The sequence below is a fragment of the Apodemus sylvaticus genome, chromosome 22 (genome assembly GCF_947179515.1).
Source record: "Apodemus sylvaticus chromosome 22, mApoSyl1.1, whole genome shotgun sequence".
In the NCBI taxonomy this organism is placed as follows: domain Eukaryota; kingdom Metazoa; phylum Chordata; class Mammalia; order Rodentia; family Muridae; genus Apodemus; species Apodemus sylvaticus.
Genome location: NC_067493.1, coordinates 31,488,237 through 31,508,651, shown reverse-complemented (window position 1 = coordinate 31,508,651; position 20,415 = coordinate 31,488,237). Strand labels below are relative to the sequence as shown.

Genomic DNA, 20,415 nt, shown 5'->3' with positions numbered 1-20,415 from the left:
ACACACACATGCACACACTCACACACACACTTATGCACACACACACATACATTGTCTCTCTCTGTCTCTTTATCTCTGTCTCTCTCTGTCTCTGTCTCTCTCACTCTCTTACACACACACACACACACACACACACACACACACACACACACACAGAGATTATAAGTTCACCTTTAACAGTTGATCAACTTTTACAACTGTACCCAGTCTTCATCATTGACTCTACAGACTCCAGTTCCTGACACTCTCCACAGCATTCAGACTCTCTGATTTTATACCCTACTCTATTATCCTCTGACAGTGGTGAGAGAGAACAGGCTCAAGCTTCCTATTTCTCTCTGAACCTTCCCATTTGAGAAACATCCCTCAGATAAGACATACTGCAGGCTCTGTGGGCTCTGACCCAGCAGATAACCTCATGGATGAAAACTATCCCTCTCTTCTCCATTTCGGTGACACTACCTATGCACACACTTCTTGATATCTCTTCCCTAGTTGTACAGAGCCATATTGGGGTGTCATGCCACTAGGTAGGAACTTGACATTGATCAAGGTGAACTTCCTCTCCCAGCCTTTGTTGAGCAGGGATTCCTGTGCTAGCCAGGATCCTGCTCCAGCTAAGGTGGAGCTCTCAGAGTGAAGGTGAAGTTCATTGTTCCTCCAGGTCTAGGAATTCCTGAATTAAGCAGGTGACCCACCCAGCTGCCTGAGCAGTGGAGTCAATGCCCCAGGAACAGCCAGACTATGCCCCATGAACAGCCAGATCAGTTTCCCAAACACCTCCTGAAATTTGGGGGGGGAAGGATCTTGTCCCACCTATATATATTTTTAGACCTCCATTAAACTTGGGGCCTCAATCAGCAATTGCTTTGTCCTGACCTCCGTTCTTTTTTGCTGCCCCCCCCCATCTATTCCCAGCTTCTCTTCCAGGGACCCAGTTTGCTGTGGCTGCAGGCAGTTACACCTAGTGACAGCATACAGACCCCAGATGGAACCCTAAGATACTCCACCCAGACTGGGACCTGGGGAGAGTGGAGGGGATACTAGAGAGGGTGGTGGAAGGACGGTGGCTGGTGGTGCAGACAGGACACTCAGGCTGCAGCTGCGGATGGTGGCTGGTGATGTAGACAGGAAACTCAGGCTGCAGCTGCAGCTTTACAATGCACAGTTGCCCTGCTGCCACCTGACCTCATGTTTCTCTCTAGGATGACATCATCATCTTTATCCCCCTCATCTACTTCCTGCCTCAGCAGGAGCATTGGCTGCACTCCTGTCCAGGGGAGCTCCCAGGGAAGAGACTCTATACTGTGTTCTAAAGACCCAGTGAGTGGGACTGGGGGACCAGCTCAGCCTCCTCTGATTTGAGGTCTGCCAACTTCTGCAGATAGACAAGGACAGACACATTTATATATGTGTCATCAAATTTGTGGTCATAGAAACAGAGAAACTCCCCACTTCCCTTCTCAGTATTACATATGTAGCATAAAGCAAAACAATCCAAAACCAAAAAACCCCAAACTATTAATAAACTGAGCATGATGGTCAGGACTTCATCCCATTTTACAAGATGCAGTGAAGGACCCCCCAAAACCGAGGGCGCCCTAGCACCCCACGCCTCGGAAGGCGACCCCCAAATCACTCACAAGGAACGGTCTCGATGCAATAACATGAGAATTTCTTTATTCCAGAATTCTGGGTTCCACAGCCGTATACCTCGCAGGGTTAGAGGACTGTGGATCCTGAATGCATTTATAAGTTTACAACAAAGCCTGTGAATCACAAACCAATCATTTCATAGCATGCAGAGCCTGGGAAGTGCGAGCCAATCGATTTGTACCACTGTATAGTTTTTAGGCCAATCAGTTTAAATTATTGGAGCCCATGATCAGTGGACCAATTAGTTTCCTATTTTCTTGGATGTCTATAGCTGTGTGAACTCCTGGATAGGGTTAATGGAGTAGGCAGTTTACTGAAGCAAGATAAGCTTAGCCCATTTCCAGTTACCTTACGGGGCCAGGATCAACCTTTTACCTAGTTTCTAACAAAGAGCACAAAGAGCAGGCTCTGGAATATGAAGTGTTTGGGGCTCCTTAGAAGGCTGGAGTTAGGCTGTATTTTCTATTCTTTCAGCAGGAGCAGGGGTACTGTGAAATTTGGGGCCAACCTCAGTCTACATAGCAAGTTTCAGAACAGTCAGATCTAGATAGTAAAGAGTCAGAACTATATAGTAGAGAGACCCCTTTCTCAAAACAGAAACACACATCAAACAGTGATCAACCAAACAACAAAAATACTAAACAATTGATATTTACAATTTTTGTATGTGAATCTGAAGAGGAAACTGGTATCATCTTCAAGTTCTCTATCCCTAACAAAAAGGGAACCATCATATGCCCTTTCTCCATGACCTCTCTGTTTGGAGCTTTGGTTAGCTTTGCTGTTGGTTTCAAGACAAAGTCTCATGTTACTCAGGCTGGCCTGAAACTCAAGAGGTAGTAACTACAGCTACTCTTTCAGCGGTTCTCAAGCTTTGTAATTTGTGGGTCAAGATTTCCTCATGTTTGGGTAATCCCAACCATAAAACTCTTTCACTGGTATTTCATGACTGTGACTTTGCTATTGTTATGATTGTGATTGCCTCCTGTAAAAATGCTGTTCTACCTGGAGCACAGGTTGAGATCCAGTGCTCCAACTGATAATGTTCCCATCACTACCTGTCAGTAGTTGGGATGACAGGCATGCTACATGCACAATTTCCTCTGGCACTTTGTGCTACCGAGCAGCTCAGTCTAGGGAACACATATTCCAATAACTGTTAGCCAGGGTAGAAGCCAATATTTGTTCCGTACTTGGATCATAATATTCCTGTTTGGTTGATCAGAGACACAGTCTCCTAAGTCTATTCAACTGGGGATAAGTACCTCTGTGATGTTGAGAATGTTGGCTATTTGTAAGTTTTTTCTGTGGGCTTAATGCGGTTTTCCATTTTGAACAATGGGAATGATCCTGGGGATTCCCATGACCATTTGAGCAACTGCATTAAGGCCCCTTCTCAGTGGGCAGATGCCTTTGGTGTGACCTCACAAATGGATGACTTTAGATGACTGCACAGACCACCATCATGGAATCCTGCTGTGTGAACACTTCGGGGATGCTCAGAGGAAACCCCACCCCAGCTCCTAAGGTCACTGTGCTCAGGAGAGCTGCTGAGATTAGTCTCAGGAGGCTTGGATGCAGACACAACCACAGCAGACTACTCATAGCTGCTCTGGGACACATTCATTTTACCACAAGATGTCTTGGTGATCAAGAGAAACACTGAGGTGGATTACTGGGAGGAAGACATTTATTAAAATTGTCAACAACTCCATGATCAGCACAGTCAGGGTCTCAGGACCAGTGACACACAGGATGACCTGGGTTCCGAGGAGAGGGCATCAGAGCCCACATGGCTGAAGAGTGGGTTATCTTCTTATATCTATCAGAAAATGGTGATGTTTCACAGCAGAATCCTGCAGCCATGAGCTCTGATTCCCAGAGAGGAGACATTGGAATGGTGGGATGCAGGGTGTATGCTAACCAATAACTACTTAGATGTAAACTCATTGCCTGGTAAAAGATCCTGGCACTGGGAGGTCTGTTAGCCAGGGACTAAGAGATGATGTCTCATCAGGAGCCTGTGGGTGACTCTGAGAGGCAAAGGACAATTACCCAGAGTCAGTTTTCTCTGTGTACCTTTGGGTCCCCAGGAATCACACCCAGGCCACTGGGCTCGGCAGCAGGCTCCATTTCCCACTGAGCTCTCTCACTGGCACACACTACTTTTGGTTCAGTAATATGTAATTTAAAATAGTTCACATCAAATCAATTTAGAAAATGTTATGACTGTGATTTGTCACCTTCAGCAATCCCCCTCATTTTTAAAGACATGATCTCTCATTGGCCTGAAACTCACCAATTGTAGACTATGTGGACAGCCAACCCATGACTGCCTGTCTCCTGATTGACCAGGTCTGGGATTGCAAATTCCTGACACATCCCTGGTTTATACTGTGTGAGCTCCTGATCCATCAAACTCAGGTCCTCCTACCCATGTCCCATGCTTTTCTCCTGAATCATCTCTCTGTCTCCCTCTGAATTTCCCAGCAGCCCCTCAGCTGCCCCTTGGGGTGACAGGCACTCACATGGCTGGGGTTTAGGCTTTAGTCTGCTGGCCTGTGGGAGAAGAGACAGTGTCAGTGTGTCAGCCATGCTGGTTCTCCATCCTGCCTCTCAGCTGTTCTCTGTGTTCAGACAACATGAGGGGCTCAGGACAGCAAACAGCTCTGTGGCAGCAGGGCAGGGACAGGTCTGAGAGTCACCAGGACCTGAGGACAGTAGTCAGCTGACTTCTGTAGCACACAGCAAGTCAGACGATTGACTACTAGTGTACTGGCCCATGTCCTGTCTCCCTTCCCCACCTTGCCCTGCTCTGGTCCCTTGACACATCTCTGCCTCCTCTGCTCTGCAGTCCCCATGTCTCCCTTTTGCCTCCCTGGACTCCGGCTCTCAGGCTGTCCCTCTCAGTGCAGGCTGCTGCTCCATCCAGACTCAGCTCATGGTGTGAATCCCAGTCAGACTTCTGCTGCTTTTCTACCTCTCAGTTGCTGCTGACTGTATGGGAGGCCTGGGCCTTCCTGAAACCAAGGGCTACATTTTCACAGCTTCATTCTTGACTTTCCAATACATGTCACTACCTACTCATCTCTGCCCTTGTCTGGTATCTTCCAGTCTCCCTGGCTTTAAATCTGCTCTGAACCCCATCTACACTGGGCTCTTATGTTGTGTGTTCAAGGTCTCATGGAGCCCATGTTTGCCTTCAGCTTGCTATGTAACTGTAGATGGCCTTGAGCTCCTGAAGCTCCTCCCTGTCCTTCCCCAGTGCTGGGACTCGGGTGTCCCTCACTGTGTCCCCAGGTGTGTTTCTTAGAATATGAGTGTGAGCAGACATCTTTACAAACTGTAACTTGGAATGGTATAGAGATTGCATTGAATTTTAAGGGTGTGTCTGGTTGTGTGTGTGTGTCCGTGTATGTCTGTGTGTGTTGTAAGGACTTACTTTATAACATTTTCTATTCTATGACCATCTTTACAGTTTTCACTATTTCCTTAAAATTAAATTTAATTTCGGGCCGCATGTGTGTCTAGGTGTGTGTCTGGATGTGTACACACACATGTGTATGGTACTATACAACTTTGGACGTTGTTCTTCAGGAGCATTCCACCATTGTTACTGAGACAGCTCTGTCTTTGGCTTTTCCCCACCCGCTGGCCAAGGCTGGCAGCACAGTGACCCAGGGATCCTAGTGAGTCAGCCTGTTCCAGTGTCTGACAGCTCTATGTGCTTCCTGAGGATGGAGCCCATGTCCCAGTGTTAGTGGGGCAAACATGTCAAGTGAGCCCCTCACTGGCGTTTGTAACCTTGCTCTGTAGTGCTTGGTTTTAGTGTCTGAATCTTGAACCTCCGTCAGGTTTTAGGTCTTTCCCTTTACACTGTCTTTACATCTGTGGGTCTATTACATACCTGCTCTTAATTTCCATTTTGATCCCACATGCCCAACTCAAAGAGGTGTCTCCTTTACTCCTGTGACATGTTGTCTCTGAATGCTGGTCTGCTCTCAGACCTTCTCTAACAGCCATAGCTCTTTCCAAATGAGCAGTCAGCCCTGAGGCCCCTGCGTGCCTCCTTGGATTCCTGAGGAGCAGGCTCTGTGTTCATCTGCATTGGCTCCTCTCATTCCCAGCTGGTCTGGAAGGACAGCAGGCTCCAGGGACTCAGTCCTTGTGGAGGTCAGGCACGCTTCCCTCCTCCTGTTCTCTTTCCTGTTCCCTGCACAGGCCTGCCTTCTCCATCTCCCACAGCTGAGAACACTCCCAGTGGGAAGCTCAGGTGAGGCCTGTCCTGGACCACTTACCTTTGCCTCCACCACAGGAAGATCATCAGTCCATAGAGTGGGATTATGACCACAGCCTTGGCTACGACCATCGTGACCATGGCTCCCAGGTTGAGCAGGGAAGGATTCCCCTGGCCCCCTGTGTCCTCCAGGCCAGCTGTGGTGACTGCAGAGGTGACGGTGGAGGGGCTCCTCATGGTGGTGCTGAGTGCTGAGGAGAGATGAGAGGTGAGCAGACCCTCCCTGGATGAGGGAGGGATGGGTGAGTGTCACACCCTGTCTCTACTATGTGATATGGGATGTGGAACATCTGTCAGCGAGACACTGAGATATTTAAGGCTGAGATTCTAGGAGATCAAGCTCAAATGTACAGTCACCAACTGTCCTGACTTTGTGTCCACAGATTTTCATTTCATCACAAGTAACCAAGGCAGAAAAACAGTGATTTTTTTTCACCTAAATGTATTACATACAGATTTGAGAAGGCTATAGAGAGGGCTTATAGTTTGGGCCTTAGAACCTGAGTTTGCTCCCTAGCATCCAAATGAAGAGCCTGGTTAAACAGGCAGGACCTTTAATCCTAGCCCAAGAGGCAGAGGCAGGCAGATCTCTGTGAGCTGACAGTCAGCCTGGTCTATGTGTCTAGTTCCAAACCAACAGAGCTGAGTGAGCTGTCATCCTAGTACTGAGGAGGTGGAGACAGGCTTGTCCCTGGGACTCACTGGCCAGCAACCTAGTCTCCATGGGAAAGTTGAAGCCAGTGAGAACCTGTTGCAACAAATATGGTGAATCAGACCCTAGATGTTGCTCTAGCATCAACTTCATAAATAAATGTGTACAAACACATGTACACACACAGACATGCACACAACTGTGGGAGACTTAAATACAAATACATGCAGAGAGACATACACAGATATGAATACACAGATACACACAGACACACACAGTCTCAGAGACACAGAGACATACACCCAGACACAGAGAATGAAACACACACACACACACACACACAGAGAGAGAGAGAGAGAGAGAGAGAGAGAGAGAGAGAGAGAGAGAGAGAGAGAGAGAAAGAGAGAGAAGAGAGAGAGAGAAAGAGAGAGCTTAACTTTATGAGTAAGGTCCAGGGCAGAATACATTCCTTTGCTTTAAAAACATCACTTAGGTTAATTTCCCCAAAATTTATGTATTTGTGAATTCTAGATCAATGGTTCTCAACCTGAGCATCACTGCCCCCACATCGATTGCATATCACATGTCACGCATGTTAGTTACTTACATTGTTATTTATAACAGTAGGAAAATCAATGTTATGAAGTAGCACTGATATACTTTTATGTGTGTGCATCCCATAACATGATATATGAACTATATTAAGTATTTACAGCATTAGGAAAGTGGAGAACCTCTGAACTAGACACATACACAAATGGCTTCTTTCTCTTTCTGAGTTCAAGTCCTGATGGGTTTACATAGTCAGTATTAAGACAGCCAGGGCTACATGCTGAGACCCTGACATAAAACAAAGAAACAAACAAACAAACAAACAAATGAACAGCTAAGTTAAAAGGAAAAAAATGGGATTCACAGAGGAAGGTCATAAGAACAGTGCAGCCACATAGTCCCCGCTGCTGTAGGGCCATGTGTAGGGACACACAGTGACCACGCTGGGCCTCAGGACTCCCAGTCAAGGGGACTGCAGTTACTGCTGCATCAGAGGGCCTAGAGGGATCACAAGACACAGCAGCCACATCATGAAAGGGCAGACATTTTCTTATTCATTTTCTAATTACTGAAGAGCCTGTGGGAGAGAAGTCGGATGTATTCTGGGAAGCTATGAGGGGGAAATGAGGGACTGTGGAGACAGGTGTCAGTTACACTTAGACCAGAGGACAGCAGAACATCCAATGGCCCCCACTATATGTTCTGAGCTGAGGTTGGAGCCGTGTGGAGATGCTGCATACATGGAACAACTGGAGCCCTGACACAGGACCCAGCTGTATCCTGGAGAAGTTCCTCAATTTTGAGGTCATGGTTGGAAGTGGACGGGACAGTAGTGTTAGATTTGGAACAATAAGGGAGTGAGCTATGGGGTGGGGCACATGCTGATGCCCAGAGAGGGGTGTGGTTCTGTCAGAGCAGACAATGACAGACCAGGGCAGAGGAGGCAGCAAAGACTTGTCACAACTACAAGGAATGATGCTGTTGGCAGAGGTGTGGACAGAGCCAAGGGGAACGAATATGAAAGGAAGGTCAGAGTTAGGAAGCCTGAGGTGACATGTAGGGGACAAGGAAGCCACAGGTGTCAAAGCCTGAGCCATGGTTGCTCACCATGTGTCACAGTGAGTTGGGTTCCAGGAATAGACTGCCAATTCTTCATGCCTTCTGTTGTTTGCAGAGAAACATGGCAGAAGTATAGGGCCTGGTCAGTCTTCTTCAAGTTCAGGATTCTGAGGACTCCGGATGTCTGACCCTGTGTCCAGTTCAGGATGAGCCGGTCCTTGAAGTGCTCATGTATGAAAGGCAGGATGGAGTTGTAGATGGATTCCCCATGGAAGTGCTTCCATCTCCAGACTATCCTCATCTGTGGATCCTTGGCCAACTCCCAGGGGAAGTAGAAGGAGAAGGGGATCTCGATGGAGCCGCCCTGGACCCCAGAGAGGTTTGCTGGTTGGTTGACCCCATAACCATTTTCTCTGCTGGCTCCTGCAGAGTTCCCTGGGAAAGATGAGGAGAATCTGAAGGCAGTGCAGAGATGGAAGGACAACCAGAGCATCCTGAGCCTTCATCCACTGGCAGGGGTGGGACATGGGGCAGGACTGTCCCTATGGCTGGTGGGACAGGGAAGACAGGGGTGGTCTGGGTTGGGCTCCTTCTGAGGGGTGAGCTCTCTTGTGACAGAGAGGCCTAGCTGGCCATTTTACCAAACAACTCTCGCCATGATAGCCCTCTCTTCCCAACCCCACTGGCCCCTCCTGTGGTTAAGTCCCTGCTAATGAGGTTCCCACTACTCACCAGTGTGCAGACAAGCTGCTGACAGCAGAAGAAGCAGCATCTGAGCCATGGCCAGAGTGCCTTCAAGTCATCAGACCACCAAAGCCTACAGGTAGGAGAGGATGCCTTGTGGGGCAACCCTGGGGTGCTCAGGAGTCCAGAGAAAATCAGGGTAAAGTGAGACAGATCCCAGGCCTGCTTAAGTGGAGGACTGAGTGGAGACAGCTCTCCAAATCTCAACCTCCTTGTGACCAGCAACTTCCTTTAATGATCTGACGTCTTCTTTTCTCATGTTGCATAAGATCTGCCCTTGTGGTCACTGACAAGATGGACGGCCCCTTGGGCCCAGCCCCCATTGTTGGCTGGGACACATGGCCTTGTCCTCAGCAGGCAGGGCTCTCTTGTCTTCCACCATGACCTTCTGCCCTGTATACTCTTCCATTTCCTATGTGGCTTGTAATCTCTCTGTCTCCTTTATTCTATTTTCTCTATTCCTTCTCTCCCCTTCCTCAGCCTCTCTCTTATTTATCTGGGTGTCTGAGCCTGTCTCTAGTAATCTCACGTAATGAAGGTGGCAGTCTCTAAACCACTTCAGACACAATGAGGAAGGTTGAGATGAGGAACGACATTTATGCCCAGCCCTAGCATGGTGCCCACTCACCCCTTTAACTGCTCCCCCGCATCTATCTGCTCTTTGCCCTTTCTTGGCCATCAGCGACCTTTCACAGTGCCCAGGCAGAGCCAAGGCCTGGTGGATACCCTCCACCTTGCCCTGATCCCCGTGGCAGGACTGTGACTCTAAGGCCTCTCCAGTTACTAAACCTGCCCCTCCCCCCACCCTAGCACTCACTCAGAGGAGGATCTGGGAACCCCTGGCACATGTCACATGACAGTCACGTGGCTCACTGACTGGATTTTAGTCACATTGAGTTCGTGGAGTCTTCCATTCCACACAGAGACTTCACGTGGCCTGCTCAGCGCAGCCTCTGAGGAGGCTCTTTCCACAAAGCTCTTGAGTGACTCCCTCTAGTTATGGTCACACCAGAACCTTCTCTGGACTAAGTGGGCACAGACGGCTCAGAACAGCCATGTGTCATTCAAGGCCTGGGACATGGATGACAGTGGACACAGCTGGCCTGTGACTTGGGTGGAGGCGTGAGAGGTTGGGGCAGAGTCTCCGGTGTCCTCAGTGCTGGTTCTAAAAAGGTTCATCCTACCATCCCCATGACACGATTCCATCAACTCCCTGAATGGCAGGAAGACATGATTGTATCAGAGGAAGTGACATCATCCTGCCTGAGTGACATTTGCAGAGGCATCTTCCCATTTCCTTAGCTTTCCTGGCATTGATCGCCTTGTCCACACTTCCCTGCAGCTGGCTACACAGCCTGCCCTCTCCCATATCTGCTTCTTTTTCTCATGATGGACATAGAACCTCAGATTCTGTGCATGCCAGACAAGTAAGCACTCTACCAGATGAACATCTTTAGCCTCAGTATGGTCATTGAGGGTTCCCTCACGGTCATGAGTCCTCAATCCAGATTTCATCTCCCTTTCCCTGTCTCTCTGAGTTCTCTGGGTAAATGGTGACTCAATTGCCAGATTACCCAAGAAGCACTGGACTTCACAAGACTGCCATATGTCATGTGCTGGACCCCAGCATTTTCCCATAACAGGTGGGTTCTATAAGATCTCAGCTGCACTTTGTGCCCTGCTCTGTCTCTGTCACCTGCTGGCTCCTTAACCCCATGCCATGGGCTGTTATAGTGTCAAGTCACGGACTCAGTTGAATCACTATGGAGACCCTGTGGGGTGTGACTCTGCCCAGAATGCTGTCATCAGTCTCCTGGAGTGTCATCCTGCCTCCCCAATACCAGTGACAGTGTCCTGCAGCCCTGATACTCTCCCAGTGAGGGGCACTTCCTGTGGAAGAGCAGTCTAGGGTTTTGCTCTACATGCAAGGGGCTTCTGAATACCACGGGACTGTAATGCTTAAACCGGGTGCTGCTCAGGCACACATATGTCCTTCACTCCACAGAATAAATAGGAAATGTGATTTAAACAATTCAAACCCAAGGTGGCCTAGGCCTGGTGGTGCATGCCTTTAATTTGGGAGACAGAGGTAAAGGAATATGGATCTCTGAAAGTTTGAGGGAAGCCTGGTCTTTATATATACTTCCAGGGCAGCAAGGGCTACAGAGTGAGATTGTGTCTCAAAAAAACATCAACAACAACATATTAAAGTAAGCATGCAAACAGAATCCCAACCCAACAATAAAACCCTACAAATGAATGAGAAGCCCAAGGTGTACTCATGTTCAAAGGCTCTTGAGTAGTGACGAAGGGGTTGCCCTCTAGACTCCGTATACATGAGCACACACTTGCACACACATGCACAGATCCTCAGACTCAAATCATGCAAGGACCCTTTCATAGCTCATCTGCCACCACATGTCTGCCCAGTCTTCACGCTGAGTAAACCCAGACTCTGCCAGGCCAGGCTCTGTGATTCTTCAGCTTCCAGTTTCTGACAGTGTCTGCAGCGTTCAGACTCTGATTTTATACCCAGCTGGATTCTCCCATGATGACAGTGGGAGAGAACAGGGTAAACCCTTCCTATGGCTCTCTGAACCTTCCCTTTCCAGACACGTCCCTCAAATAACACATACTGTAGGATCTGTGGACTATGACTCAACAGACAATCTCATAGATGAAAACTGTCTATCTGTTCTGTTCCTGTCACACTACCTACTCACACACCCCTTGATTTCTCTTCCCTAGTGAGAACACACAAATGCCAGAACCTCTAAGTAACTTGTCCAGGATGGGCCTTGCAGAGAGTGGAAGAGATGCTAGAGAGGGTGGCAGAAGGATGGCAGCTGGTGACGTAGAGGATGCTCAGGCTGCAGCTGCACAGTTGTCCAGCTGGTACCTGACCTCGGGTTTCTCCCCATGATGACATCATCATTTCCAGGATGACATCATCATTTCCAGGATGACATCATTATCTCCAGGATGATATCATCATCTCCATCTCCCTCATCTACCGCCCAGCCTCAGCATGAGCACCCACAGTACCCCTGCCCAGGGGAGTCACCAGGAAGAGACTGCCTTCTGTGTCCTAAAGTCCTAGTGAGTGTGATTCGGGGACCAGCCCAGTCTCCGCTGTTATGAGTTTGTCAACTTCTTCTGATTGCCAGGGGTAGAGGCATTTATTTATTTATTTTTATTAGATATATTCTTTATTAACATTTCAAATGATTTTCCCTTTCCTGGATCCCCCATCCCCGAAAGTCCCATAAGCCCTTTTCCCTCTCTCTGTTCACCAATCCACCCTTTCCCACTTCCCTGTCCTGGTATTCCCCTACACTGCTGCACTGAGTCTTTTCAGGACCAAGGGCCTCTCCTTCCTTCTTCTTGGGCATCATTTGATATGTGAATTGGTTCTTCAGTATTCTGAACTTCTGGGCTAATATCCACTTCTCAGTGAGTGCATACTATGTGTCTTCTTTGTGACTGGGTTATCTCACTTAGGATGATATTTTCCAGTTCCACCCATTTGCCTAAGAATTTCATGAATTCATTGTTTTTAATAGCTGAGTAGCCGGGTGATGGTGGCTCACCCCTTTAATCCCAGCCCTTGAGGGGCAGAGGCAGGTGGATTTCTGAGTTTGAGGCTGGCCTGGTCTACAGAGTGAGTTCCAGGATAGCCAGAGCTACACAGAGAAACCCTGTCTCGAAAACAAAAACAAAAACAAAAACAAAATAGCTGAGTAGTCTTCTATTGTGTAAATATACCACATTTTTTTTTTTTTTTTTTTTTTGCATCCATTCCTCTGTCGAGGGACATCTGGGTTCTTTCCAGCTTCTGGTTATTATAAGTAGGACTGCTATGAACATAGTGGAGCACATATCCTTACATGCTGGGGAATCCTCTGGGTATATGCCCAGGAGTGGTATAACGGGATTCCTCTGGTATTATCATGTCCAGTTTTCTGTGGAACTGCCAGATTTATTTCTAGAGTGGTTGTACCAGCTTGTAATCCCACCAGCAGTGGAGGAGTGTTCCTCTTTCTCCACATCCTTTCCAGTACCTGTTTTCTCCTGAGTTTTTGATCTTAGCCATTCTGACTGGTGTGAGGTGAAATCTCAGGGTTGTTTTGATTTGCATTTCCCTGATGACTAAGGATGTTTAACATTTCTTTAGGTGCTTCTCAGCCATTTGATATTCCTCAGGTGAAAATTCTTTGTTTAGCTCTGTACCTCATTTTTAATAGGGCTATTTGGTTCTCTGGAGTCTACTTTCTTGAGTTCTTTGTATATACTAGATATTAGCAGATGTAAGGTTGGTAAAGATCTTTGTGCAATATGTTGGTTGCCTTTTTGTCCTATTGACAGTGTCCTTTGCCTTACAGAAACTTTGTAATTTTTTGAGGCCTCATTTGGCAATACTTGTTCATAGAGCATAAGCTATTGGTGTTCTGTTTAGGAACTTTTCCCCTGTGCCCATGTGCTCAAGGCTCTTCCCCAGTTTCTTTGTTTAGTTTCAGTGTGTCTGGTTTTATGTTGAGGTCCTTGATCCACTTGGACTTGAGCTTAGTACAGGAGTTGTGAATGGATGGATATGTATTCTTCTGCCGCCAGTCCAACCAGCATCATTTGTTGAAAAGGCTATCTTTTCTCCACTGGATGGTTTTAGCTCCTTTGTCAAAGATCAAGTGACCATAGGTGTGTGGGTTCATTTCTGGGTCTTCAATTTTATTCCAATGATCTATCTGCCTGTTACTGGACCAATACCATGCAGTTTTTAACACTATTGCTCTATAGTACTGCTTGAGGTCTAGGGTACTGATTCCCCCAGTTCTTTTAATGTTGAGAATAGTTTTAGCTATCCTGTGTTTTTTTTTTTTTTTTTTTGTTATTCCAGATGAATTTGAGAATTGCTCTTTCTAACTCTATTAAGAATGAGTTTGAATTTTGATGGGGATTGCATTGAATCTGTAGATTGCTTTTGGCAAGATGGCCATTTTTACTATATTAATCCTACCAATCCATGAGCATGGGAGATCTTTCCATCTTCTAAGGTCTCCTTAGATTTCTTTCTTCAGGTACTTGAAGTTCTTGTCATACAGATCTTTAATTGTTTGGTTAGAGTCATGCCAAGATACTTTATGTTGTTTGTGACTATTGTGAAGGGTGTCATTTCCCTAATTTCTTCCTCAGCCTATTTATTCTTTGAGTATATGAAGGCTAGTGATTTGTTTGAGTTAATTTTTTATTTGTTTATCATTTTTTATTTGATATATTTTTAATTAACATTTCAAATGATTTCCCCTTTTCTGGTCCCCCACTCCCCGAAAGTCCCATAAGCCCCCTTCCCTCCCCCTGTTCTCCCACCCACCCCTCCCCACTTCCCTGTTCTTGTTTTGCCCTATACTGCTACACTGAGTCATTCCAGAGCAAGGGGCCACTCCTCCGTTCTTCTTGTACCTCATTTGATGTGTGGATTATGTTTTGGGTATTCCAGTTTTCTAGGCTAATATCTGCTTATTAGTGAGTGCATACCATGATTGATCTTTTGAGACTGGGTTACCTCACTTAGAATGATGTTCTCCAGCTCCATCCATTTGCCTAAGAATTTCATGAATTCATTGTTTCTAATGGCTGAATAGTACTCCATTGTGTAGATATGCCACATTTTTTGCATCCATTCTTCTGTTGAGGGATACCTGGGTTCTTTCCAGCTTCTGGCAATTATAAATAGGGCTGCTATGAACATAGTGGAGCATGTATCCTTATTATATGCTGGGGAATCCTCTGGTTATATGCCCAGGAGTGGTATAGCAGGATCTTCCAGAAGTGACATGCCCAGTTTTCTGAGGACCCGACAGACTGATTTCCAGAGTGGCTGTACCAATTTGCAACCCCACCAGCAGTGGAGGAGTGTTCCTGTTTGAGTTAATTTTATATCTGGCCACTTTGCCTAAGTTTTTTATCAGCTGTAGGAATTCTCTGGTGGAGTTTTTTGGGTCCCTTACGAATACTATCATATCATCTGCAAATAGTGATAAGTTGACTTCTTCCTTTCCAATTTGTATCCCTTTGACCTTCTTTTGTTGTCTAATAGCTCTAGCTAGAACTTCAAGTACTATATTGAATAGGTATGGAGAGAGAGAGGGAAGCCTTGTCTAGTCCCTGATTTTAGTGGGATTTCTTCAAGTTTCTCTCCATTTAGTTTGATGTTGTCTACTGGTTTGCTGTATATTGCTTTTTTTTTTAAATTACTTACCTTTTAAATTTTTTATTGAATATCATCTTCATTTACATTGCCAATGGTAAAACGTTTCCCAATTTCCTCCCTCCACAAAGACCCCCAACCCCTCCTCCCACCCCCTGCCTCCATGTATATGCCCCTCCACTGGACACACTCCCACCTCCCCACCTCGGTTTCCCTTTGTTGGGGCCTGTATTGAGTCTTTCCCTGACCAAGGACCACTCCTCCCACTGATGTCCAACAAGGCCTTCTTCTGCCACATTTTTTTTGTCTGGAACCATGCATACCCCTTGGTTGATGGTTCAGTCCCTGCGAGTCTTGGGGCGTCTGTGTGACCAAAATAATTTTACTTCCCATGGGGCTATAAACCCCTTCACCTCCTCCAGACCACCCTCCAGCTCCTCCACTGGGGACCCCAAGCCCAGTCTAATAGTTGGTTGATAGCATCTACCTTTGTATTTGTAAGGCTCTGGGAGGGTCCCTCTGGAGACAACCATGGCATGGTCCTTTTGGTCAACACTTCTTGTTGTCCATAGTAATGTCAGGGTTTGTTGACTGTTCATAGGATGAATTCTCCTGTAGTGTAGTCTCTAGGTGGCCTTTACTTAAGTCTCTGCTCCACACATTGTCTCCCTTGTTGCTCCTGTGAGTATTTTGTTCCCTTTCTCAGAGGAACCAAAGCACCCTCACTTAAGTCCTCCTTCTTCTTGAGCTTCCTGTGCTGGGTAAATTGTAACTTGTTTATTTTGAGCTTTGGGGCTAACATCTGCTTATTAGTGAGTGCATGTCATGTGTGTTCTTTTGTGATTGTGTTACCTCGCTCAGGATGAGGCTTTCTAGTTCCATCCATTTGCCTAGGAATTTCATGAATTAATTGTTTTTAATAGCTGAATAGTACTCCATTATGTATATATACCACAGTTCCTGTATCCATTCCTCTGTTGAGGGACATCTGGGTTCTTTCCTGCTTCTGGCTATTATAAATAAGGCAGCTATGAACATAGTGGGGCATGTGTCCTTATTACATGTAGGAGCAACTCCTGGGTATATGCCCAGGAGTGCTATAGCTGGGTCCTCAGGTCTAATTTTCTGAGGAACCGCCAAACTGATTTCCAGAGTGGTTTGTAGCAACTTGCAATCCCACCAGCAATGGAGAAGTGTTCCTTTTCCCCCACATCCTCTCCAGCATCTGCTGTCCCCTGAGTTTTTCATCTTAGTCATTTTGATTGGTGTAAGGTAGAATCTCAGTGTTGTTTTGATTTGCATTTCCCTGATAACTAAGGATGCTGAACATTTCTTTAGGTGCTTTAGAGCCATTCAAGTTTCCTCAGTTGAGAATTCCCTGTTTAGCTCTGTACCCCATATTTTTTTTATTCGATATATTTTTTATTTACATTTCAAATGATTTCCCCTTTTTATTTACATTTCAAATGATTTCCCCTTTTCTAGCCCCCCACTCACTAATAAGTAGATATTAACCTAGAAAACTGGAATACCCAAAACATAATCCACACATCAAATGAGGTACAAGAAGAAAGGAGGAGTGGCCCCTGGTTCTGGAAAGACTCAGTGAAACAGTATTCGGCAAAACCAGAACGGGGAAGTGGGAAGGGGTGGGTGGGAGGACAGGGGAAGAGAAGGGGACTTACGGGACTTTCGGGGAGTGGGGGGAGAGAGACAAGGGAAATCATTTGAAATGTAAATAAATTATATCGAATTAAAAAAAAAAGAAATGAAAAGGGAGATATAACAATGAAACTGAGGAAATCCAAAAAATCATCAGATCCTACTACAAGAGCCTGTACTCAACACAACTGGAGAATCTGGAGGAAATGGACAATTTCCTTGACAGATACCAAATAACAAAATTAAATCAGGACCAAATAGAACATCTAAGCAGTCCCATAATGCCTAAAGAAATAGAAGGAGTCATAGAAAGTCTTCCAACCAAAAAAAGCACAAGACCAGATGGTTTCAGTGCAGAATTCTATCAGACCTTCAAAGAAGAGTTAACACCAACACTCTTCAAACTATTCCACAAAATAGAAACAGAAGGAACACTACCCAATTCCTTCTACGAAGCCACAATTATGCTGATACCAAAACCACACAAAGATCCAACAAAGAAAGAGAACTTCAGACCAATTTCCCTTATGAACATCGATGCAAAACTACTCAATAAAATTCTTGCCAACCGAATCCAAGAACACATCAAAACAATCATCCACCATGATCAAGTAGGCTTTATCCCGGGAATGCAGGGTTGGTTCAATATACGGAAATCCATCAATGCAATCCACTACATAAACAAACTCAAAGAAAAAAACCCACATGGTCATTTCATTGGATGCTGAATAAGCATTTGACAAAATTCAGCATCCTTTCATGCTTAAAGTCTTGGAAAGAACAGGAATTCAAGGCCCATACTTAAACATAGTAAAAGCAATATACAGCAAACCTGTAGCCAGCATCAAACTAAATGGAGAGAAACTTGAAGCAATCCCACTAAAATCAGGGACTAGACAGGGCTGCCCCCTTTCTCCTTATCTTTTCAATATTGTACTTGAGGTATTAGCTCGAGCAATTGGACAACATAGTCAAACTATCATTATTTGCAGATGACATGATAGTCTACCTAAGTGACCCAAAAAACTCCACTAGAGAGCTCCTATAGCTGATAAACAACTTCAGCAAAGTGGCAGGTTATAAAATCAACAAGCAAATTAGTGGCCTTCCTATACTCAAAGGATAAGCAGGCTGAGAAAGAAATTAGGGAAATGTACCCCATATTTTAATAGCGTTATTTGACTCTCTGGAGACTAACTTCTTGAGTTCTTTGTATACCTTGGATATTAGCCCTCTATCAGATGTAGGGTTAGTAAAGATCTTTTCCCAATTTGTTGGTTGCTGTTTTGTCCTATTGACAGTGTCTTTTTCCTTACAGAAACTTTGCAGTTTTATGAGGTCCCATTTATCGATTCTTGTTCTTAAAGCATAAGCCATTGGTGTTCTGTTCAGGAACTTTTCTCCTGTGCCCATGTTTTCAATATTTGTCCCCACTTTCTCCTCTATAAGCTTCAGTGTGTCTGGTTTTATGTGTAGATCCTTGATCCACTTGGACTTGAGCTTTTTGTACAAGGAGATAAGAATGGGTTGATTTGCGATTTTCTGCATGCAGACCTCCAGTTGATCCAGCACCATTTGTTAAAAATACTGTCTTTTTTCCACTGGATGTTTTTAGCTCCTTTGTCAAATATCAAGTGACAGTACATGTCTAGGTTCTTTTCTGGTTCTTCAATTGGGTATTCCATCGATCTTCCTGCCTGTCTGCATAACAATACCAAACAGTTTTTTTATCACTATTGCTTTTTAGTAGAGCTTGAGGTCAAGGATGCTGATTCGACCAGAAGATCTTTTGTTGTGGAGAATAGTTTTTGCTCTCCTGGGTTTTTTGTTATTCCAGATTAATTTGAGAATTGTTCTTTCTATATCTATGAAGAAGTGTTTTGGGATTTTGATGGGGATTGTATTGAATCTGTAGATTGTTTTTGGCAAGATGGCCATTTTTACTAATATTGATCCTGCCAATCCATGAACATGGGAGATCTTTCCATCTTCTGAGACCTTCTTCATTTCTTTCTTCAGAGGCTTGAAATTCTTTTCATATAGATTTTTTACTTGCTTCATTAGGATCACACCTAGGTATGAAATATTATTTGGGACTATTGTGAAAGGTGTCATTTCCTTAATTTCTTTCTCATCTTCTTTATTCTTTGAGTAAAGGAAGGCTACTGATTTGTTTGAGTTAATTTTATATCCAGCCACTTTACTGAAGTTGTCTATCAGCTTTAGGAGTTCTCTGGTGGAAATCTTGGGGTCATTTAAGTATACTATCCTATCATCTGCAAATAGTGATGTTTTGACTTCTTCCTTTCCAATTTGTATACCTTTGAGCTCCTTTTGCTGCCTGACTGCTCTGGCTAGGACTTCAAGTACTATATTGGATAGGGAGAGAGTGGCCAGCCTTGTCTGGTCCCTGATTCCAGTGGGATTGCTTCAAGTTTCTCTCCATTTAACTTGATGTTGGCTACCAGTTTGCAGTATATTGCTTTCAATATGTTTAGGTATGGGCCTTGGATTTCCGACCTCTCCAAGACTTTTATCATGAAGGGATGCTGGATTTTGTCAAAAGTCTTTTCAGCATCTAATGAAATGACCATGTGGGTTTTTTCCTTTAGTTTATTAATGTAGTGGATTACATTGACTAATTTACACATATTGAACCATCCCTGCATCCCTGGGATGAAACCTACCTGATTGTGGTGAATTATAGTTTTGATGCATTCTTGGATTCAGTTGGCCAGGATTTTGTTCATTATTTTTGCCTCAGTGTTCATGAGGGAGATTGGTCTGAAGTTTTCCTTCCTTGTTTGGTCTTTGTTTGGTTTAGGTATAAGCATTATTGTGGCTTCATAGAATGAGTTGGGTAGTGTACCTTGAGTTTCTATTTCTTGGAAAAGTTTGAAGAGTATCGTTATTAACTTTTCTTTGAAGATCTGATAGAATTCCCAGCTAAACCCATCTGGTCCTGGACTTTTTTTGATGGGAGATTATTAATGACTGCTTCTATTTCCTCAGGACTTATGGGACTATTTAGATGGTTTCTCTGATCCTGTTTTAACCTTGGCACCTGGTATGTATCTAGAAAGTTGTCCATTTCATCCAGGTTTTCAAACTTTGTTGAGAATAAACTCTTGTAGTAGGATCTGATGATTTTTTGAATTTCCACAGTTTCTGTTGTTTTGTGTCCCTTTTCATTTCTGATTTTATTAATTTGGAGACTGTCTCTGTGTCCTCTGCTTAGTCTGGCTAAGGGTTTGTCTATCTTGTTGATTTTTTTTTTTTTTTGAAGAACCAGCTCCTGATTTTGTTGATTCTTTTTATGGTTATTTTTGTTTCTGTTTGGTTGATTTTGGCCCTAAATTTGATTATTTCCTGCCTTCTACTCCTCTTGGGGGGTATTTGCTTCCTTTTGTTCTAAAGCTTTCAAGTGCACTGTCAAGTATATTGCTTTTACAATGTTTAGATATGGGCCTTGAATTCTGATCTTTCCAAGACTTTCAACATGAAAGGATGCAGAATTTTGTCAAATGCTATTTGAGCATCTAATGAAATGATCATGTGGTTTTTTTTATTTTAGTTTGTTTATGTAGT

General features: G+C 44.8%; 2 protein-coding genes across 3 annotated transcripts in view; both read right to left on the bottom strand.

The window, feature by feature from the left end:
• Positions 1-1,658: 1,658 nt before the first annotated feature.
• LOC127673091 (paired immunoglobulin-like type 2 receptor beta) overlaps positions 1,659-20,415 on the bottom strand; it is a 37,026-nt gene continuing 18,269 nt past the window's right edge. The window contains exon 5 of one of the 2 annotated variants that reach the window (XM_052168654.1): positions 1,659-1,769. The gene's annotated coding sequence lies outside the window, so the exon portion shown is untranslated. Of the gene's footprint in view, positions 1,770-3,328; positions 3,690-20,415 lie in introns of those variants that run through there. The other variant, XM_052168653.1, reaches the window with a different exon arrangement.
• LOC127673092 (paired immunoglobulin-like type 2 receptor beta) lies at positions 3,329-9,198 on the bottom strand. Its single transcript, XM_052168655.1, has 4 exons — positions 8,949-9,198; positions 8,265-8,651; positions 5,955-6,144; positions 3,329-4,215 (listed from the first exon to the last, which is right to left on the bottom strand). The coding sequence occupies exons 1-4, from the start codon at positions 8,995-8,997 to the stop codon at positions 4,203-4,205; spliced, it is 639 nt and encodes a 212-aa protein (XP_052024615.1). The 5' UTR covers positions 8,998-9,198; the 3' UTR covers positions 3,329-4,202.